This window comes from Nanorana parkeri, unplaced genomic scaffold, assembly GCF_000935625.1.
Source record: "Nanorana parkeri isolate BGI_ZX_2015 unplaced genomic scaffold, ASM93562v1 scaffold510, whole genome shotgun sequence".
NCBI lineage: Eukaryota > Metazoa > Chordata > Amphibia > Anura > Dicroglossidae > Nanorana > Nanorana parkeri.
This window is the reverse complement of record NW_017306778.1, coordinates 959839-983848: the sequence shown is the minus strand read 5'-3', so window position 1 is coordinate 983848 and position 24010 is coordinate 959839. Positions and strand designations below refer to the sequence as shown.

General features: G+C 42.8%; 1 protein-coding gene across 1 annotated transcript in view; it reads left to right on the top strand.

The window, feature by feature from the left end:
* The window catches only part of CDK18 (cyclin dependent kinase 18), a 100639-nt gene that overhangs the window by 7878 nt on the left and 68751 nt on the right, over positions 1-24010 (top strand). Inside the window, 1 exon segment of the mRNA XM_018561251.1 lies at positions 1166-1333. Coding sequence (XP_018416753.1) covers positions 1166-1333 — 168 coding nt within the window.

The following is a 24010-nucleotide window of genomic DNA, read 5'->3' as shown; positions in this document are numbered from 1 at the left end:
GATCGAGATCACCATAGAGCAGACGAAGAACGGACTTTCTTCGTCTGCTCTGTGTGATCACTGAGACCGTGGCGATGTAACCACAGCGCCACCTGTCTCAGCGGTCACTAACTGCAGCTTCTGTCACAGCTTCTGTCATAAAAGCTGTGACAGAAGCTACGGTCTGTCAAGTGCTCCATAAGGCGCGCCAGACCTCCCTGTGTCCTATGGTCCAGTGCGTCTTATGGAACGCAAAATACGGTATTATAACATTATAACAAAGGCCAACCTACAAAATCTGCAGGGGATCAAATAATTATTTTCCACACTGTTTATATAAATATATCACTGTGTAATCACAGTTGATCATACTGGATATAAGCAATCTTGCTTTTTCGCATGAGATTTCCTGCATATATCATAAATTCTCTTGACTTGGCAGTGAAGGGGTTCATATATGTATATAATGTCAACCTAGCTGGAAATGCACTATTTATAGGGAAGGGCAGCAGATGAGTGTTTTCAGCCCTAACAGAAGGATGGGTTTGTTTACTCTGAGTTGGCTGGACGATATCCCTGGGAACAAATTACAGTAAAAAGAAAAAAAAGCAGAAGTAGCTGCACCTTAAAGGAAGGAAAAGGGAACATTAATGTTTGCAATGGCTCTGTATGAATAAAAATACTATTGTTATTCTTTACCTACCCCGCTGTAAATGATTGGGTATAGGATGATAAGAATTTGAGACAATCCAGTATACAGCACCATTTTGACAAAGAAATAATTTTAGCACTTTCATCACATCTATAAGACGGTGATAAGTGATGCAGCAGATGTAGTCCTCCCACATTCTCTCACTCTGCTCCTTTCTTAGTCAGCCTGTACTTCTGTCTACTCTTCTTCTTTGAAATACGAATTCATGGTCATCTGTCCCTCTGCACAGATTTGATTAAATTATGTAAGCTGTCTTTCTATATACATGTCTCTATTAATAGCAGCATTTGAATGTTCCTTCTTGGAAAGCTCTCCTACATGAATCTTTAACGTTTGTGATTTCCAGAATTATCCATTGTCCCCATTTTTTATTAAATCCTTATTTTTTTATTTTCTTGTTTGACTCTTTCCAATGCCTTCATTCCCATTCCTCTGTCCCACATAACATATCCCTTCCTCTTTCCTTTTCTTTAGTCTCTCTCACACATTTAACTCTCTTGCACTTGTAGGTTTACTCTGTCTCCACGAACAAGATGAAGCACATCAAGCGGCGATTTTCTCTCTCTGTTCCACGACCGGAAACTATTGAAGAGTTAGAATTTACAAAGCAGTACAATCAGATGAACAGCAGGCATAATGAACGTGAGTAAATTTGTTACAGGGGGACCTTCACCTGATCATGACTTAAGTCACAACAGATATGTGATCAGGTTTTACTCTGATTTCCATATCAATTTTTTTTTGTACAGGGTGCTCTTTAAATAATAAAAAAAATCAGCAGTAAAAAGGTAAAACATTTCTTATCTGCTGTCTTATATATCACTTAGTAATAAGGGTAATTTGTCTTTTATTATATGAGGCACCACAGTCTTATATCTGTTTTCTCTTGGCATGTGTGGAAAAAATTAACCTGTCAGACAATGTTGCCTGCAGTGCAAAAACACTGGTCTGCAGAATATGTAAAAGTCCCCCTCTTCATCTATAAATTTAGAAATGGACAAGGCAAACTTCAGTAATTATAATGCTGAGTTTTGTACATATTTATGCTATTGAAAAAATACATACTGAGTGAAATATGGAGACTGCTATTGCTGGTGTTTCTGAAAATGCCAATTGTCTGCCGTGCTAATGAATAGATTCAATGCTTTCTGATTAAGGCCTTGTTCACACCAAATGCAGACCAGATCTGCATGAGTTTCTGCACACGCAGTGCAGTGTGTTATACCGCGTTTTTGATGCATTCAGGGCCGTTTTTGGTTTTTAAAAAAATATACCGTATATACTCGAGTATAAGCCGAGTTTTTCAGCCCATTTTTTTTGCTGAAAAGTCCCCCCCTCGGCTTATACTCGAGTCAGCGTCTCGAGCTGGTCAGGTTTCTTCTTTTTAAAATGGGTTTTCAGTGCCTTCCAGGCCGTTTGCATGCATTTTTGATGCGTTTGCATGTATTCCAGAGCGTTCCAGAGCAGGTAAAATAGGGCTTGCTGCAGTTTTTTTTACATGCTCTGGAACTGAACACTGCGGTGTGAACTAGAGCCCAAAATACCATTGGAATACATTGGACGCAGTTTTGATCCGGTCTGTAACATATCTGCTCTGCTCCTGGAACGCGCTTGGTGTGAACAAGCCCTTATAGACCAACAACACATTGGTAAATGAGGAGTTTCAACTTCACTGGTTGTGTTCTTGTTCCAAGTCAGTGAGTCAGAAAGTATTTGTCAAAATGATTGCCAGGTAAATAGTATGTTAAAAAAGAAGTCAGCAATGGGAACATGGACATTTTCCCCTCTATGAGACTGTGCCACTGAATTATGCTAATGCTAATATATATAGTAACATATTAGGTAAGATTGAATAAAGACAAGGGTCCATCCAGTTCAACCTGCATGCTGCAAAGTGTTACATTACATGCAGGGGAGGAATGGGAGCTTTTAGCCTTGGCGGCAAACACATTCAAATGACCCTTTTATAGAAGTCCCAGCCTACATGCAGATCTTTCCTATGTGCAAAGATGCCAAAACAATCTGAAAGTACTGATTACTATTGGATACGGAATGTTCAGCACAGCATACAGAGATGTGAGATGATATGGAATGCAAAAGCTACAGTACAGAGTACAGAGTGAGATTGTGTGACATGCTAAGCACAGTATACAGAATGGAATGGTGTAAAATATAACACTCACAATACAGCATAAAGAATGAGATAGTTTGGTATAGAAACCATACAGCACATTGTACAAAACAGGTGTGTAAATGTATAGAACAGGTTACAGTGTTAGTGTGCAATGCAGAATGTACAGCACATATAATGACATGTATCTAATTTGCCTATGAAATAACATATGGACACTGTACCCTTTCCCTTTATCTAGTGTTATTTCTTTGCATAAGTTGAATATATCTGGCTTAAATGTGTTCAGCTTCTTTTGTGCATTCATATTTGATAGTAGATGCTCATGTTCAAGGTTCAAATAAATGACAGTGCTACAAAAACCAAAGTACTTCTTGAACTGGAAGGAGGTTCTGTGACTTTCATGCTGTGAGTGCTCGTGGGTAGCTGCAACATCTGGGGTCTGTCAATGTTCCCCCAAGGGCATTATTGAAATGGTGGTGAGGCATCCTAGCAGTACCTTGACATAAAGTAATACTCGGCACCTCTGTTAGACAGGGGGGACAGGCCCCATTTATTTTACAGAGACATTGGGCCAGAGGACAATTGTCTCCCTTCCCAGTCTGTCTTTGCTGCTTGGGAGGAACTGCAAGGGTGGCGGGCAGCCCAGCAGTCCCTTAGTACCCTGGCTGTACTTCAACCACTTGGATGGACCTTGGTCTTTATTCAACCTCACCTACTGTGTTACTATGTAGTAGATATCAGGGATCAGCCCTTATTAATATACAGTGGCACCAGACTGTTGACAAGATGTCTTCCTACTTTCTGCCCCGGTTTACTCCTGATTAAAATGTACTAGACTATATGATGTGGGCATATTCAGATCTGATGTAGTATATGTTGACTGAAGATATAGGAAGGTGTACAAATTGTATAGTTTATGGTTATTGCTAGGGATGTCCCGATACCGATACAAGCATCGGCATCGGGGCCGATACAGGGCATTTTCACAAGTACTTGTGAAAATGCCCAGATACATAGCGCCGATACCGGCACTTTCATTTTTAAAATAGTATCAGGCTGCCCCGAGGTACCGCGCTTGTACGGGCAGCTGAACTAGGACCTCACAGAAGCTCCTCCCACAGCACGGCCAGGAGAGCGACAGAGGTGCAGGAAAGCATGGCATGTCAGCTGGGAGTCTGATACCGGGCCACGGGCACTTCGCTTTGCAGCTAGATCTTCTTACCTGGTGAGTGTGTCCATCTGTGTGTCTGTGAAAGCTCTCCCCTCCCCCATCCTAGAGATGGGACTTCCTCACTTACACGTTCCTCCGGAGCTGCTACACCCGAGGTCCGTACAGCAAGGCTGCCTGTTATAAACCCCTCCATCACCACGGCTTCCTTACACTCTCCTCCACCACTGAATGCCTGCCATTACCCTCTCCATAACCACAGTCTGCCTAAACCCCTCCAACACCAGAGAATGCCCTCCATAACCACAGGCTGCCAGCAATTAACCCCTCCATAACCACAGTCTGCCTGCAATTAACCCCTCCATATTTAGAGGCTGCATGATGCCTTAACATAGCTGCCTTATGGCAACATAAAGACACAGATTATCTACACAAGCTGCTTCATCACAGCCCAGGATAACCTACCTACAGGCTGCCTTATCACATACTCCAGAAACCCATGCTGCTCAGAGGGCTGTATTCTTTACAAGGCCACTGTGGCCATTGCCTCAGGGCGGCAGGGAGTAGAGGGGCTGCACAGCTTGTTAGTCTATTAAATTGATTCCACCAAATCTCCATCCCCACTGTGGTGATTAAAGATCTCAATGACGCAGGTACAGCACTGTCAGTGAGAGGGGTTCCCACCTGACAGTGCCGCTCCTCCATTCCCTGCTCCAACGCTGTTTGGAAACATCAGAATCCCCCACATGCGCAGCGACAAAGCCCCCAATCGCCACGGAGGTGAAAGAGATGCAATTGGATCCATCAAACAGACCAACAAGCTATCAGTAAACAAGTTGCTGCCTATCAAATAAATCTGCATTAATTACCGGCCTCAATGACGCATGCAAAAGATGCGGATGCCTCGATGCAGCGCCAAAGCAAGAAGCAGAGGGACGGCACCGCCACAACCCCAAACAGCGCCACAACCCCCCACACCACCACCGCCGACAGCGCCACGCCCGCGGCACCAAGATCCTCAACAACCGCAGGTTTGGCGGGGATGGGGCACATTGAAGAATCTGGCCCTGGGACAGCAGAGAAAGTAAATCTGGCCCTGCTTGTATGTTTTGCTTTTGTATGTGGCAGCTGTGACAGGGCTGGCTGTAGGTGTGATATGAAAAATTGAGACAGATTGGAAGAAGCAGGGAAGACATGTAACTCTATTTCTGCAGTGTACTGGTCCTGGAACTGTGTACTCTGGATCATTGAACCGTTAAATGATCCATAGTACACAGTACACATTTCCACTACACTGCAGAAATACAATTCTCCCCAGCTAATGTGGATAGGTTAACATTTAACCTATTAACCGGTTAACCTATTCTGATTAGCTGGGGAGAATTTTAACTATTTATGCAGTGTACTACAAGTGTGTACTGTGTACTATGGATCGATTGATTTAACCTATTCCAGCTAGCGTTGGAGAATTATAACTCTTTAAATGATCAGGTTGCAGAAATAGAGCAACAATTCTTCCCTGCTTCTTCCAATCTGTCCCACTTTTCCCAATTAAACTTGAAGTTATACAAAGAATTACTGATATGAAGCAATGACTGAGACATTAGATTGGTTGCGGGAAATATTATGAACATGCTCCGCAAGAAACTGCCCTAAAATCATTAGTCTGCATTGTTTTAGAAAAAATGTTGCATGCCCCTTTAAGAAAAGAATCGGTAATTGGTATCGGCAAGTACATGAGGGACAGTACTTGTACTTGGTCTTGAAAAAGTGGTATCGGGACATCCCTAGTTATTGCAAATGCAATGAATCAGAAGCACACATTGCTTTTGAATTCACTCAGCAAAATCTACAAACCGCAAATGCAATTGCCTTCATCTGAGCAGTAACTACATAAATCCTGCCCCCTTTATACTAGTGCCATTTTACAGACATGTGGTTCACTACACAGTCTTCCATCAAAGTAATCCATAATATAAGTACTAAAGCAGTGCCAAAACACACTTTTAACTTGTTGCTGCAGATGACACAGGTTGATGGGTATGGTTGCCGCCTGTAGGAGGCTGGACACTGGCGAAAGTAAAGGGCATAGAGAAATCTAGTACATACCGCTGTATATAACCCAATTTAGCTTGGTGTCTCAAGGAGGTAGGACATCTCTTTTAAAGCTCTGTTGTTTCAAGACTATAAAGCTGTCATACCAGGCACACAGATTCTGGAAATTCACTCCAGCAGTCAACTTTTGTACACAGTGTCATGCTGGACCCCAAGGTTCAGATAGTCACCACAGCATCCATCCCTGGAATCAGTGTTCATACTCAACCCCCAGATTCGGGTGTTCATTGCTAGGCTATGTTCTCTGCCTGTGTTGTACTGAACTCCTGCATATCCACTGCAGCAGGCGCACCTTGTTTATGTATACATATTGGACCCCCAGACCTTAGGCAGTCACTGAGACATCACTGGAAATCGTGAATAGGCCAAGCAGGGTTTGGCCTGGTTAGTACTTGGATGGGACACAACCTGGGAGTACCAAGTGCTTTAACCAGTTGACATCCGCGGTGTTAAACCCCCTTCCCATCCAGGCCATTTTTCAGTATTCAGCGCTGCAGTACTTTGACATTTATTCCGTCATGCAACGCTGTACTGAAATAAATTTTATACCATTTTTTGGGGACAGATAGAGCTTTCTTTTGGTGGTATTTATTCACCACTGGGGTTTTAATTTTTTACTATATTAAGGAAAATTACCGAAATATAAAAAACAACAACTTTCCCCTATACTAAATGATAAAACATTTATTACTACCCAATTTTTGGGTAAAATATAAAAGACGGGTCACGTCGGGTAAAAAGACACCAAACATGTCAAGCCTTAAAATTGCGCGTGCAAAACCTTAAAAAACGATAATAACCAAAATTGGTCACAGACGACGCTTTAAAAGCTTTTACCACTCATCAGTTTAGTGTTATCAGTGATTGATGGCCCTAAAATGATTGCTCTCACTGCAACGTTCGCGCGATATGTAACGTGTGTAGCGCAATTGTCGTTTTTGCGAGCTGGTGCACCGGACGCATATTTACGTTTATATGTGCGCAAACGTGGGGGTGGGGGAGTTAAACATTTTGGGGGGATTTTTTAAACTTTTTTATATGTGACTTTTATTTTTTTATTATTTATATATATATTTTTTGCACTGATTGTTATTGCTATTATATAGCAATAACAATCAGTGCAACAATTCCTCAGCATGTAGGAACATTTGATGTTTTGATTCCTTAATGAGGGATACATAGGATACAAGACCGCGTTCCCATCCCTCAACAGGTTTTTCACTTGAAATCTCCCTCTTTCACTGCAAATCTCCCTCTTTCACTGCAAACAGCCAAGAGAGAATACATCCATACTCAAAAATTTCAAATGAAATGACATCATACAATGGTGGACTCCCTGCAACATATCCCCATTTCTTTTTACCCTATATCGTTTTGTGTACTTTTTAACCAAAAAATCCGCACCTAAAGTTTGTGGTGCTTTCCTTTCAGGTTGGCCATAGCTCTGTGAGCACTTTACTAAAGTTGGCTCCTGTTTTGGCGGACTCGAGAACCAGCGGGCATATAAGTAGCATCAACTCAAAAGCATCTGAAGCATCAGCTTAGTGTTTCCAACATGGCCTTCAGATCACCATGTAATCCAGAGTTTTTGATGGCTGATTACCTGGAGTACCTGGGCTTGATTCTGAATGCCAGATCAGCGTTTCTACCTGAGGAAAAACTAAGGCTACAAATCAAGAACAACTTAACACCTTGAAGGCCCCCTTTATGCAGAAGCACGTGGAGTCACCTTTGCTCAGTTCCACACTATGACTAGGATATACTGCTCAGAGGTGAGACTTGAAAAATTCTGTCCCACAATGGTTGCCAGCTAATTTGACAGAGCTAGAACAAAAATTTGACACTCCTCCAGATCATTGGATACAGGTGTTCCAATCACCTCCTTGGCCACAGGTGTATAAAATCAAGCACCTAGGCATGCAGATTGTTTCTACAAACATTTGTGAAAGAATGGGTCGTTCTCAGGAACTCAGTGAATTCAAGCGTGGTACTGCTCATTGCCACCTGTGCAATAAGTCCATCTGTGAAATTTCCTTGTTACTAAATATTCCACGGTCAACTGTTAGTGGTATTATAACAAAGTGGAAGCAACTGGGAACAACAGCAACTCAGCCAAAAAGTGCTAGGTCACGTAAAATGACAGAGCGGGGTCAGCTTATGCTAAAGTGCGCAGAAGTCACCAATTGTCCGCAGAATCAATAGCTACAGACCTCCAAAATTCGTGTGGCCTTACATCACCAAGTGCAATGCAAAGCATCAGATGCAGTGTTGTGAAGCACACCGCCACTGGACTCTAGAAGTGGAGACGTGTTCTCTGGAGTGACCAATCACGCTTCCCTGTCTGGCAATCCGATGGACGTGTCTGGGTTTGGCGGTTCCCAGTAGAACGGTACTTGCCTGACTGCATTGTGCCAAGTCTAAAGTTTGGTGGAGGGGGGACTATGGTGTGGGGTTATTTTTCAGTGGTTGGGCTTGGCCTCTTAGTTCCAGTGAAGGGAACTCTTAAGGCATCAGCATACCAAGACATTTTGGACAATTTCATGCTCCCAACTTTGTGGGAACAGTTTGGGAATGGCCCCTTCCTGTTCCAACATGACTGCTCACCAGTGCACAAAGCAAGGTCCATAAAGACATGGATGAATGAGTTTGGGGTGGAGGAATTTGACTGGCCTGCACAGAGTCCTGAGCTCAACCTGATGGAACACCTTTGGAATGAATTAGAGCGGAGACTGCGATCCAGGCCTCCTCGTCCAACATCAGTACCTGACCACACAAATGCGCTTCTGGAAGAATGGTCAAACATTCCCATAGACACACTCCTAAACCTTGTGTACAGCTTTACCAGAAGAGTTAGTAGCCTATTAATATATATATAATTTTTATATATATATTTCGTGTCTTCATTATGGATAATGGTTTAGAATGAATAACAGAGTTTTTTAAGTTCTAATCTTCCTCTTTTATATGTGGATATGCATCCATTAACTATATTCTTTCAGTAGTAACATTTTTATGTCCAAAAGGCCTCCCTAGTAGGCTATCACATGTTGTATTGGCCAGCCTTATTTAGGGACATTTTATTGGTCTTAAAAAGTTTTTGTTACAATTTATATATACATTATTTTTATCTTCAATTTTTTTATTTTCAATATATTTCACCAATGTAACATGTATTATGAACTATATTGTTCAGTTCTTATTCCATTTTTCTTGAGAGATGTGGGTAGATTGGATACAGATTGCCGAGTAATAAGCAGTGTTAAGTTTGAAGTACTGCTTAGCTCATAATATAAGATCACCCCATGCATTTGAAATCTCCACAGGAATTGAATGTCGGACTGATTCATTAATTAGCCAGAGGCTGTGTGATCATTGGGCGGCATATACGGCCGTATAATGGCACATCCCTTGTAATGCTGCAGTAGAGCTAATCACTCCAAGACAAGTAATAATGGAGAATTTTTCTCTGATTGGTCGGTTTCCAGTCTTATACCCCACTCTCAGGGAAAGCAAGCTATGATTCTGATGAAGGGGGCTGGCCCCTGAAACGCGTCAATCTTGGCTGACTGTGGTCGGTGGACGGTGATGTGACCGGAGGCTAGCGTGTTGCATAGTCGGGGGGATACCATGTTGGGTCAACAGACAGTGTGGCCTGATGAAAACGTTTGTTTGTGAGTACTTTTATCCCCTGTTTTATTTATTGTAATAAACGATTTTACACATGGAGGTGGCGCTCTGTTCCCTTTTGTTTTCTATGTTCGTGGTGGAAGCCCCAGAGCCTTGGATGAGCAGCCCCCTCAAGTCTGTGTGAAAAACTGTGATAAACTGTTGAAAATTTTGAGTGTGCAACAGCAAGTGGATTGTTCAGCTGGCAGCCATTAGCGCCAAGAGTTAAAGAAAACTTTCTTAAGGCATCAGCATACCAAGACATTTTGGACAATTTCATGCTCCCAACTTTGTGGGAACAGTTTGGGAATGGCCCCTTCCTGTTCCAACATGACTGCTCACCAGTGCACAAAGCAAGGTCCATAAAGACATGGATGAATGAGTTTGGGGTGGAGGAATTTGACTGGCCTGCACAGAGTCCTGAGCTCAACCTGATGGAACACCTTTGGAATGAATTAGAGCGGAGACTGCGATCCAGGCCTCCTCGTCCAACATCAGTACCTGACCACACAAATGCGCTTCTGGAAGAATGGTCAAACATTCCCATAGACACACTCCTAAACCTTGTGTACAGCTTTACCAGAAGAGTTAGTAGCCTATTAATATATATATAATTTTTATATATATATTTCGTGTCTTCATTATGGATAATGGTTTACAATGAATAACAAGAGTTTTTTAAGTTCTAATCTTCCACTTTTATATGTGGATATGCATCCATTAACTATATTCTTTCAGTAGTAACATGATCATTTCTGTTTTTTATGTCCAAAAGGCCTCCCTAATAGGCTATCACATGTTGTATTGGCCAGCCTTATTTAGGGACATTTTATTGGTGTTAAAAAGTTTTTGTTACAATTTATATATAAATAATTTTTATCTTCAATTTTTTATTTTGAATTCATCTATGACGGTGCAATCACCAATGTAACATGTATTATGAACTATATTGTTCACTTCTTATTGCATTTCTCGAGAGAGAAGGGGGGAGATTGGATACAGATTGCCGAGTAATAAGCAGTGCTAAGTTTGAAGTACTGCTTCACTCATAATATAAGATCACCCCATGCATTTGAAATCTCCACAGGAATTGAATGTCGGGCTGATTCATTTATTAGCCATAGGCTGTGTGATCATTGGGCGGCATATACGGCCATATAATAGCAAATGCCTTGTAATGCTGCAGTAGAGCCAATCACTCCAAGACTAGTCATAATGGAGAATTTTTCTATGATTTGTCGGTTTCCAGTCTTATACCCCACTCTCAGGGAAAGCAAGCTATGATTCTGATGAAGGGGGCTTGCCCCTGAAACGTGTCAATCTTGGCTGACTGCGGTCGGTGGACGGTGATGTGACCGGAGGCTACCGTGTTACATAGTCGGGGCGATACCATGTTGGGTTAACAGACAGTGTGGCCTCTCGTTTGTTGTTAAAGCCTGATGAAAACATTTGTTTGTGAGTACTTTTATCCCTTGTTTTATTTATTGTAATAAACGATTTACACAGGGAGGTGGCGCTCTGTTCCCTTTTGTTTCCCAACGCAATATTGAACCCTACGGACTAAGACTGGGATGCCATTAAAGTTCATGTGCGTGCAAAGGCAGGCGTCCCAATACTTTTGGCAATATAGTGTATCTTGATTGTATGATTGTACAAATTACTAACTCAAGGTGATGGTTACTGATGTCTGGTTTTTGTAGTTTTTTATATCACAATAAAATTTATTTTAGGCTGTTGGGCTTCCTGTGTTGTAATAGGGAAAGGTACAGTGCCTGCATCCCTTTAGTAGTAATTATCCCTAAGGGGATAATTCAATTCCTATTGCAAGGGATGCCAAAAAGTATTCTTGTATCTTAGTGCAGACTTCTGAGAAAATAAGTCAGCCATTCACAGAAGCAGGAAGTGACATTTCTGGGGGCATTACAACATGGCTTGCACTACAATTATATATGCTATATTAATTGTTTTAATTTTTTTTCATTTTTATATTTTTAAAGTGGAGTTATGGCGCCCTTTCAGACTGGGCTAGTGTCATTAGCGGTGTGCCTCAGGGTTCTGTGCTGGGACCCATGCTTTTCAACTCTTTTAAGAGGTCCTGAGAGGTTGGACACCAATTCCTCAGTTCTGCTTAGAAAAACTCTTAAGATCTAGATCAGCATTTGCTAGCCCTATCCGGAACAAGCTTGACTAAAAGATGTGGGGCTTGCTTGGAATGTGACCTTTGTGCACTGGGCTCTGTATTTTGACACTTTACAGCCCTCTGTGTACTGTGTTAGCCACAGAGTGCTCTCCAGGTTCCATGCTGCAGAACAGCCTCTGGTGTGACCCCGGTCTCAGAGGACTTGTGTAGTGAGTAAGGCTGGTAGAGCTGAAACACTGGAAGCTGTCTCACGGTACCATTTGAGCTCCGTTTTAAAATTCCTGTCACCGCCATCTTATGCTGGTAATGGTTAAGGCTGAGGGATCTGGTAATGGTTAAGGCTGAGTCATACGCTAGGTGGAGTGTTGTGCGCACGCTCCCCTTCTGCCAATAAGCCTAGAGGAAGCACCTTCCTATGGCTACTTGTTTTTGTGTCACACCTTGTGGATCATCCAATCTTTAGTTCTGTTTCACTGCTCACCTACAGTGACTTGGTCATCTCCCGCTGCTAGTTTCTTTTTCTAACAATCTGAAGAACCTTTTTTTCTCCTGTTAAGGGAGCTTAGGCTTCCAACTGTTTTCTTTATGACCATTGTTGGTGTCCCTCTACTTTGTTAATCAGTGGTGATTACCTGTTCAGAACTGCAACACCAAGTTGATCCTCTGTGTTCGTTCTTTAGTTGTAGCAGTTTCCATATTTGCTGCAGCCTTTATTATCTAGGGGTACATTCACTAAGCTGCTGAAGGCACCTGAATGAATAACCAAGCCGAAGTGAAGTGAGCCGAAGCCTCTTTGGCTATTTACTGCAGCCCTGTATGGCTATTTTTAGCCGTACGTTGGCTGCCCTAGGCTCACTTCACCTTCCTTCGGTTCGGCCGAACAGCCTCAGCACATTCAGCCAAATCGAAGGGAAGAACTTGTTCGCCTCAGCCGATGCAACATCTGGATCGGCTGAGGCAAACATTTGACACTTCATTACCTGCTGTTCACCCCATTCTCAAAAGGGCTGAACAGCAGAGAATGAATAGCTGAATGCTCGGCTCAGCATTCTACCTAGCAAACAGAATGAAAAATGTAATTGTAAAAAAAAAAGCGCAGGGTTCCCCTCCTAAATCGTACAAGACCCTTTAGGTCTGGTAGAAATGTTAGGGAGGACCCCGATGTAAAAAAAAAATGTGTGGGGTTCCCGTACAAATTTATAGCTGACCCCTTAGGTCTACTAGATGTTGTGGAACTGGAGAAAGTGCAGGGAAGGGGCGACTAAACTCATAAGAGGCTATGCTGGAGTCATTTTGTAGGGCTCTGGCAGTGCTCATTCTGTTCCTCCTTGCACAAAGAAACAGATACCGGTCCTGCTGATGGGTTAAGGACCTTCTACGGCCCTGTAGAAGGTCTCCTAGAGTAACTGCCTGTGTCCTGGAATCCCCTCCATGCTCTTGAGACTGTGCTGGGAGACACAGCAAACCTTCTTGCAATGGCACGTATTGATGTGCCGTCCTGGAGGAGTTGGCATGCCTGTGCAACCTCTATAGGGTCCAGGCATCGCCTCATGCTACCAGTAGTGACACTGACTCTAGCCAAATGCAAAACAGTCAGAAAAGATGAGTAGGGAAAAAAATGTCAGTGGCCTCCACCTGTAAAACCATTCCTGTTTTGGAGGTTGTCTCATTGTTGCCCATCTAGTGTACCTGTTGTTAATTTCAATAACACCAAAGCAGCTGAAACTGATTAACAACCCCCCCTGCTACTTAACTGATCTGATCAATATCCCAGGAGTTTCACTGACTTGATGCTATACTCTGATTAAAAAGTGTTCCTTTAATTTTTTTGAGCAGTGTATTTTCAGATCCTGAAGGTAGATACGTGGTGGTGGTTGAATTTCAAGCTCAGAGTTTTGCTTTTGTAAATATTTATGTTCCTCCTCCCTTCCAGAGTACAGTGTTATTCACCGTTCTGGAAAAGCTGGCCCCTTGCTTGCTTGCCTGTGCAACCTCTATAGGGTCCAGGCATCGCCTCATGCTACCAGTAGTGACACTGACTCTAGCCAAATGCAAAACAGTCAGAAAAGATGAGTAGGGAAAAAAATGTCAGTGGCCTCCACCTGTAAAACCATTCCTGTTTTGGAGGTTGTCTCATTGTTGCCCATCTAGTGTACCTGTTGTTAATTTCAATAACACCAAAGCAGCTGAAACTGATTAACAACCCCCCCTGCTACTTAACTGATCTGATCAATATCCCAGGAGTTTCACTGACTTGATGCTATACTCTGATTAAAAAGTGTTCCTTTAATTTTTTTGAGCAGTGTATTTTCAGATCCTGAAGGTAGATACGTGGTGGTGGTTGAATTTCAAGCTCAGAGTTTTGCTTTTGTAAATATTTATGTTCCTCCTCCCTTCCAGAGTACAGTGTTATTCACCGTTCTGGAAAAGCTGGCCCCTTGCTTGCAGGTGACTTCAATAATTTATTATACAACTCCTTGGATGCCTCCAACCCAAATAGGCCCCTGAGTATGGCTTTAAAGTATTGGATGGAGGCTGCTTGCCTCACTGAACTTTGGTGGTGGAAGAATCCCCTGACAAAATCCTATTCTTACCTTTTCTCATGTCTCTGGTTCTTCCTCGTGCATTGATTTGGCCTTTGCTAATAGTGCCTTGCTTGCCTATGTGGTTGAATCCTTGTATTTTCCTTGGGGGTCTCTCAGATCACCTGCCTTTATGTATCAAGTTGAATGTGTTACCGAAACCCAGTGCACAGTGTTGCCAATTAGCCCCTGGCTGGATTTCAGAACCTACTGAGGAAATATCAATTCAACTCTGCTGATGGACCTGATGGAGAACTGCAGCAGAGGGAGGGTACAATGCTAGTTTACTATTTCCTGGGGCCAAAGCTAGCCGAAGGATCTACTTGATTCTGTGCTCTACTTGATTCTGTGGATCTTCCACAACTTTCATCTTTTGATAGAGAGCTCCTTGAGTGACTTCTCGGGGGAGGAGATTGTTCGGGCTATCAGCTCCTTTCCTAATAACAAATCTCCTGGTCCTGAGGGTCTACCAGTGGAATGGTATAAAAAGTACGCAGAGGAATTGGCCCCGAAACTCCTGTCTTTATACTCCGATTATCTTGAGTTGGGTACCCCTTGACCCCTTGAAATGTGCCTCTTATGGGCCCATTTCTTTACTCAACATGGACCTTAAAATATTGACTAAGATGCTCGCGACCAGGCTCTTTAGGGTCCTGACTTTGGTGAACCCGGACAAGACCGGATTTGTTCCCCACAAGTCTATGGATATTAATCTTAGGAGTCTTATACTCTTACTCAAATTATGCATGACAACTCAGGGTCTCGAGCGTTGGTCTTGTTGGACCTTGAAAAAGCCTTTGACTCAGTAGACTGGGGGGCAGTCTTGCTTAAGATGGGGTTTGGGCATGTTTTTCGTAAGTGAATTGGTATCCAACAGCAGCCATTAAGATAGGTCCTACCCTTTCTCCATTTTTTCCCGTCTGTAGGGGTCCGTGCCAGGGTTACCCCCTATCTCCAGGATTATTCGCCCTGGCGGGTGAGACAGTGGCGTGTGCCCTTCTATCACCCTTGATTAAATGTCACAGGAGCCAGGAAACCAGACCACATGGAAACGCAGGTAAAATAAAGTTGTTTATTTAAAGGAACATAAATAAACATTCATCAGGGAGCAGCGAGGTCAGGAACAAGCCAGTCCAGTTCCAATGCGGGTACATCTGCCGAGCCGGGATCACGTCCAAAGCGGGTAGTCGTCCAAGCCAGGGTCAAGTCCAAAGCGGGTAGTCGTCCAAGCCAGGGTCAAGTCCAAAGCGGGTAGTCGTCCAAGCCAGGGTCAAGTCCAAAGCGGGTAGTCGTCCAAGCCAGGGTCAAGCCCAAAGCGGGTAGTCGTCCAAGCTGGAATCAAGTCCAATGCGGGTACGTCTGCCGATGCGGGGTCGAGAGCCAGAGGAAACGTCAGCCGGACCGGATCATACACAGAAACACACAAAGGACCTCAGATCACCAGAGATGCACCTTGGAGCACAAACGCAAGGGCAATGAACCTGAATCCTGAGCAGACTGATATAGTGAGGTGTTGCCACATCATCACTGTGCGTTGCCCAGGCAGCAGGCAAGCGATGATGCAATCAGAGGATATAAAAGAGACTGCAGTCTGCACATGTCCAAAATGGCTGCCACAATGAGGACAATGTAAGACCTTGACATTAAAGACCTGTGTATTGATAACTTGAAGGAGAAGATGGCCTTGTATGCAATTGACTTGATTCTTTTTCTGACTGATGTGGCCCCCCCCCCCCCCTTAACTGAGTCCCTACATCTAGTGAACACCTTTTCCATTTATTCTGGGCTGTCAGTGAACTGGAGTAAATCTCGATTTCTTCCTCTGGATACCCTGGCTCCCTATTCCGGGTTGTCCTCTGCTCCACTACAACAGGTGTCTAGTTTTGGGTATCTTGGTTTACAGGTCACAAACTTGGTTCTAGACTTTATAACACTCAATGTGTCACGAGTATAACCCTTTTCAAAAATTGCTTATCAGTGTGGAGAAATTTGCCATTATCTTTTGTTGGTAGAATTAATCTGGTTAAAATGAAACTCCTAAGTGTATACATAACACCTCTGTATTGTTTGATCTGTGGCGATTATTTTCTAAGAGTTGCCGTTGGATTAACGGTCTGTTTTCTGTTATATTCTGTACATCTTTTTATTTTTTATTTTGTACTTGATTCTTGATAAAATCAATAAAAAACTATCTGAATTTAAAAAAAAAAAATGAAACTCCTACCGGTTCTCATTTATGTTATTTGTAATTTCCTCGGGTGGATTCCGAGGTTGATAGATTGTCCTGGGTAGGATTGGGAGGACTTGAAGGAAATGTGCTGTAGTCCTATAACTACGTTTATTTAACACCTGCCAGGCTTGCTGCCGTGTTTCCTTCCGGGTCCTCTGGGTGTTGGCGATGCCCGCATGAGCCTCCTGGCCTCCTCGCCATTCATTGGCCTTGTCCTATGGTACAGGGTTTCTGGAAAGAAGTTGTGGAAATAGTTTCCTCTGCATCTGGTGTTAATGTTCCTCTGGATCTCAAGATATGTATTTTGGGCCTGGTGGACACCTTGGCTACTACTGTCGTGTCTAGGACATTTTTAACATTTCTGCTATTTTACGCCAGGAAGCTTCTCATCCTCAACTGGAAGAGACCTGCTGCTTCCACGGTTGGAGCTTGGAAATCACTAATCAACACCTCCTTACATCTTTACAAAGCTACTTATGGCAGCAGGGGTAAGCCGAGCAAATTTGACAAAGTTTGGTCTCCATGGTTGAATTCCGACCAAACAGTTGTGGAGTGATATCTCCTTGAAAGAAACCATTTTGATCTGATCTTTGTATTTACTTGCACTCTGGAAGTTTAATCTGCAACCTGTTCTATGATAGTTAGGCCCATGTTGATTGCAGAGGCTTCTTGGAACCTTTCAGTGCCCGCTTTAATACTTTTACTTGATTAACTAGAAGCCCCTTTCATTCCTTGTGCCTCTGGAATGTGTCTGTTCTTGTGCATTTTGGTGGCTATTGGAGTATAGTTTTTTTGGCTGACTACCTTGGTTTACTGGATGTACTGGTTATATTATTAAGCTATGTAACTTCAGTGTTTGCCTATGAGTTGGGACGAGGTACCCCTGGTCAGAGTACTTCTTGTATTGTTTGTTGTTTCTGTCTCTTATTTTGTTTTTGGAATGTCTTTTATGTCTGTTATGTGGAATTTGCAATATTTTATAAAAAAAAGTATAAAAAACAAACAAAACCAAAACATAACTACTTGTCTCAAATTTAACAGGAATGAGCACCTGGATGATCCCCAAACCATTTGGGAGAATATTATATAGACAAATTAAACAAACGTGGAACATTTTGGATGTAATTAATCCCAATATGCCTAGTGTAAAGCACATAGAACGTTCGAGTAAGAACATCATAGTAAACAATCAAACATAGTGGTGGTTGTGTGCATGGATTGTTTGCTTAATGGATGGTTTGCATGGATGGTTTGCTGAAGAAGTTAATGAAGATTAAGGAATCTTGAATTTTTTTCCATATCACAATATCACAATACCGATACCGGAAGTCCCATTAAGAAAACCGGATGGCGTGTCATTAATTGCCTCCCAACTGCCTGATTAGCTGGGAAGCCGGCTCCATGCTCCCTTGTCACCAGGTGATGAGGAAACATGGAGCCGGCTTTCTGGCCAATCAGGAAGCCGAGGGGCGGGCTGCCCGGCTGCCATTCACTGCCCGGCTTCCTGATTGGTTGGGAAGTTGGCCAACCAGGTCTGCTACTGCACTCAGCCGAATGCTGCTCATGCGCGTTGCAGCAAGCCAATTCTCCCAGGTTCCGTGTGGCGAGGAGGTGGTGTGAGGTGTGGCAAGCGTTGGGCGGGGCTGAGGTGGGAGACTGCAGAGACCTGCTTCCTTGTGACGAGGGAGCATAGAGCCGGCTTCCCGGCCAATCAGGAATCCGTGAGGAGTGTAATGACTCGCTGCCTGGCTTTCTGATACCGGAAGTTCCGGTATCGGGATAATTATCGGGAGCGTTTGGATCAGTGCGAGTACTCGCCCAAATACTTGGTATCAGCACCGATACTAGTATCGGTATCAGTGCATCCCCAGTGTCAATGTAACATCCGTTGTCCCACTATCAGAGGCACTGACACCATTCATGATAAACAGAGCACAGAGGACCAACTGTCAAAGTGACTGGCTTCTTTTCCCTCATGTCATGACAGTATACGTTGGACTGTTTATAGTCTTTTTCTTTTTTACTCCACAGTTACAATAACCTGACTGCTAACAAGTGACAGGGGAAACATTTCACTGCAGGGTCACAAAATATCTGCAGCTAAAGCTCCTGTGGGGGGAGAAGTAATGACCTAACCAAGGAAATAATTTTTTTACTTACTCAACATAGGGTTGCCACCTGTCCAGGATTCACCCGGACAGTTCGGGTTTTGAATGCTGTGTCCAGGTTTCATGGCAGAAGAAACCCGGACACAAGATGTCAGGCAGACTGAGGCAACCAAAATGAAGATAGGGGCTACTGGCCCCCCACTGAAAATAGTCTCAACTGTGATATTTACATATGAATGGGTGGCAATTTTTATATATGAATAAGCCACGACTCATTCTCCCAAAAAAATGTCCACGCGTCGATTGAATGTTCGGGTTTCGCTTGAAGAAAAGGTGGCAACCCTACCTCAACATGCATTTTTAGTACAAGTAGATTCAGTTAAAGTGATTATGACTTGATTATGCCTTTGGACAAGCTGTGGTATTTAACTTGCTGACTAAAACTGGCCATACCCCTATAGATTATCTGCAGATTTTCTATGTTCAGATGGAAAAAGTGCAACAAGTGCTCCATCTACGCTAAACTGTGTGGAAGAGGAATCTCCCACTGGGCCAAGCTTCACTATCTTGCTAGTCGGCCCGCTGGCTGTCAAACTACCTGAACAATGCCTGCATCCAATCAGATTGTTCAGATATTTTGACAGCCAGCGGGGCCAACTAGCAAGATGCCGAGGCTTGGCCCAGTGGGAGATACCTCCAGCCACACATAAAATAGAAAATCTGCAGATAATCTATAGGTGTATGGCCAGCTTAACTGATAAATAAAAAGTGTGTATAATGCCATTTAAACATTTTAGAATTTACATTTACTGCATGAATCCAGATAAAAAATATTTTTATTTTTTTATTTCTCGTTTTAAATAAAAAAAAAGTTAAATGAAATAAATACTACTGCACAAGCATCACATGCTCACTTAAGTCAACACGGTGTAATTTGGTCACCGGCAATCCCAAACCTGTGGAAAAAGTCATAATTGTGCCCATACTAACCCAACTTGATCTTATCTTAATGTTTTCAGCATTCAGCAAACCATTTTTTTTCTCTGCGTGTCACAATATAGCGTCAAAAGGGAAATAAAGCTCTTTTAAAGTAAAATGCATATGTTTACTTTGAGCTTTACCATTCTGCTGTGTTACATAAATTGCAATTATTTGATACCATTTAAATCAGAAGACTTATTGATTATATTTTGGATGAAAATAAGGGGGTGTGCAAATTACATAAAAGTTGCATTGGAAAAATTACAGGAAAGTACATTTTTAATTTTGTTTTCACTATTCCTTCCCAATAGCCAATGAAATAAAATGTATCCAAATCTGCTAGCAAATTAAAATCTTAGTTGTCCTGAAAATAACTACGTACACCAGGGTAGACTACAAACGCTAATAGGTAAATGTGCGGAACCCAGACATCACCGAAAAACACTTTGGGACTCAACGGGATTTAGGGAGGGAAATACCCCGAGACTCAAGTTGATAATTAATTTGAGTGGCTATTGCTTGCTCCTTTTAATTTCACCTCTGTTTTCCACTCCATTGAGTTAAGTAGATCAAACCTTTTAAATGTGTGCTTGTGTGTCTACAAGAATCACACCCATTAAACATGATTCAAATGTCACGGCAGTGAACTTTTTCAATTTTAATCAAAGAAATGCCAGCAATGACCATGCATGCATGCATGCATGCGTGCATGCTAAGTAAAGGGCAAGCTTGTGCACACCATGAGTACTGTCTTATAATGTGGGACTCATTAAGTTATATAGCTGTAAGCTCTTCCAGACATATCTACATGCCTATATAGAGTGACATGAACTTTAATACAGATTCAATTTCAGTAGCTTCATAACATAATTAAAACTGTACTCCAGACAAGCAGTTAAATACACAGATTAATTACATATTTTATAGGTGTTTTATCTGCCATGGGATTTGTCTTTCCGTCCATCCAGTCCTGAGATTAACACAGCTCTGATATACAGTATATATAACGGAAAATTGTATACTTACCTATCGGTAATTTTCCTTTCCTGATGCCAGTACATGGCAGCATACAATGGGTATGGCTCCGCCCCCAGCCCAATCACAGGACCAGTTATACTATAAATTAAAGCCCGCCTCCCAAGGCCACCATTCTCGTAACAAGTACTCAATGTGAAAGCCATGGGAGGGTCCTGTATGCTGCCATGTACTGGCATCAGGAAAGGAAAATTACCGATAGGTAAGTATACAATTTTCCGTTTTCCTGATACCGTACATGGCAGCATACAATGGGATATAGCGATCACACAAACAGGGAGGGTAATTCTGAGACAATAAATTATTTGTACCACATTCAGAACTAACTTCCCCATGGATCTTCCTCCTGGATAGACCCTGTAATGGAACAGGAACATATGGCAGGTTACTGCCTTCCAGAATAACTCTGGAGGTACATCACTGAATTCTATCCGTAGGGATGACAGTCTGCAGAATAGCGAACCCAGAGATTGATCTGTGGCTCCATATGCTTGACCAGGCACAATGCATGTGACCTAGTGCACACAGAGTGCCACTTACCAAAACCACCAGAAAGATGAACAGATCGACCTGAATAACCTCCATGCTCTTCCCCAGCATAGCAGCCACATTGCTGGCATGAGCTGAAATAAAAACTTTATCCTGGAATACTGGCAACATGGATGTACTATTTAGATGGAAGGATCTTCCAACCTTCGGAAGATGCTGGGAGAGAGAGATTTAGGACTCCCTTGCCTGTGAAATAGTTGCAAGAAGGTGGTTGCAGCCCAATCTTGACTATCCAACACACTCCTCACCGAGGAGATTACCGAAGGGAAACTATTCTACATGTTGCTGTCCACACTGAGTAAGTGTGAGCTAGATTAAGTCGAGGAAGGAAGAACATATACAGCACTACTTGTAGATTCCAAGGGAAAGAAGAGACTCTTCTGAAGAGTGAATCCTTGCGCAAGTCCATAAGAGCTGGCTTATCAATTAATTAGCTACTCATTGTGTCTCAGAGGATGAATCTGAGTACTGACACCCAAGTACATGTTGCTTGCCTGAAGAAAGTCCAACATATCTGTCATGGCAAGGTGAAGAGAGACCAAACCTATTAAGCTTGCAAAGTCTATGAAATTATTCCACACTAGAATATATGTGATGTTGAGTAGGTGCTACATTATTCAACAAACACTCTGACTGTAGATGAGTAATCCAGGCAAGGCAGACTTCACTTCCAACCTCCAAGCCACTTAAGGTAGTTCTGGATATGTTTGGATGTAGCAACTGCTGTAGAAAGTCTGAATATTAAGGATGACTAGAAGATTCTGGGGTCAGAGACAACCAGAGAGGGAACCCTGGACAGATGGGCCACAAGCAAATGATTTCCATCACCGAACCTGGATAATTGTGGGTGCCATTTAGGAACCTGAATCCATTTGGACTGAGGAAACATATATGCAATAGAATATCCATTACTCCATTATCCATTTCTACTTCCTTAGAATGTTCTCTTGACAAGGAGTGTTTGCACTTTGTGCTCTTAGGGATTACCATCAGGATGAGATCTGGATAACTCACTTGCTGCTGATCCACAGGAAACTGCTGGAAAAGAAAACATTAATTGTCATCCAGGGCTTTGTGGCTTATAGTGTCAGCCGGGAAATGCTGGGGAGTCCAGAGCGTCAAACCCTTTTTTTTTTGGAGGTACCTCCATCAGCAGTGAGCAGTTCCTACACCTATGGGCAGACACTACATCTCTGGAAAAAACATAATTCAGTTGTTCATTGAACTAATACGGAGGTTCCCTGGATCTGAAAGGTTCTCGAACTCCAAGATGCTGAAGACATTTTCCTCTTGATGGACTGTCGCTGACCATCAACCAAAGGGCTGTTGAAGTGATTTGCACATAGGAATCTCTTATTAACACGATCACTGGATAGGGACATGGATAACAGCTGAAATAGGCTTGCCGCCTTCAGCCACAACCAAGAATCTCATATTTGGAATCATCCAGAACCAAAGCCACAGGGAACGTTTTCTCTTTTGTCTGAAGAACCCTGTTGGAAGACTCTTAGCGGCCAATAAGTCCAATGTCACCAGTTGAATTGATTCTGGCAACTTGAGACACCAAGGAGTTGTCCTGTCAACTTGGGATGCCAAGGGGGAGGATAGAGGTATAGTCTGCCTCAGCAAGCACTAGACCACTTTGGCTTTCCCCCTTGGCGATCGCTTCTAATTTGATCATAGCCTAACTTAGGATGCCAGAGTAAGAGCATGCTGAACTATCAGCAGAATGTCGCTGTAATAGCTTGAATGCTTGTTCACTCAAGAAGGATGTGACTAGATGTAATATTTGGAAAATGACCTAGGATTGTAGCAAGGCCAAAGGGCAAGTAACAAACCAAAATATAAGTGGAACTTTAGAATGGTGCGCAAGACATTCGATGAAGTATAGGTGTGGAGGAATGTGAATACACATCTGCCAGGCACAGCATCCTATAGCCCGTTGATGGCTTATGGTGATGCATATAGAGATTCCATATGCAATATTTGGATCCTGATCCATCTGTTTAAATGTTCAAACCATTAGTCTTCAGCATAGTAGGACAAGCTAGTTGTCCTACTATGAAAATTAGAGGAAAAAGGCTTGATATCCTTCAGAACTACCATGCCCCTGAGACCTTATTGCCAGCCAAAAGGTCAGTCTCCGTACTTAGGCCAAGTATGGACTGCCCTGGCCAGTAAGTGCTATTACTGGGCTAGTAATTGACAGTTCATAAAGTACAACACCACTGTGTAAGTGTGTAAATTGAGCAGCTTACTCTGTCTTTGGGGAGCAGTACTGGTGATGAATTATAATCCAGAAGTTCATGCATTTGCACTCTGAGGAGCAGTGATGGCAAAGGGCTGGAGAGTTTTACAATCCATTAACCCCTGCATATGCACTCCGAGGAACAGTGTGGTCAATAGGGCTGAAAAACTTACAATTCATTATGCCCATGCATTGCGCGCTCTTTTTTATTTTATCTTCATACATATCTGACCCTCACCTTATAGAATGTAGCTGGTCTCTTGGGGAATAAGGTTAGGTAATTGACACATGATCCAACCTTACAAAACACAAATCCCCGCTCCGATCCCCGCTCCGATCTGCCAGCGCTGACTGGCGGAACGG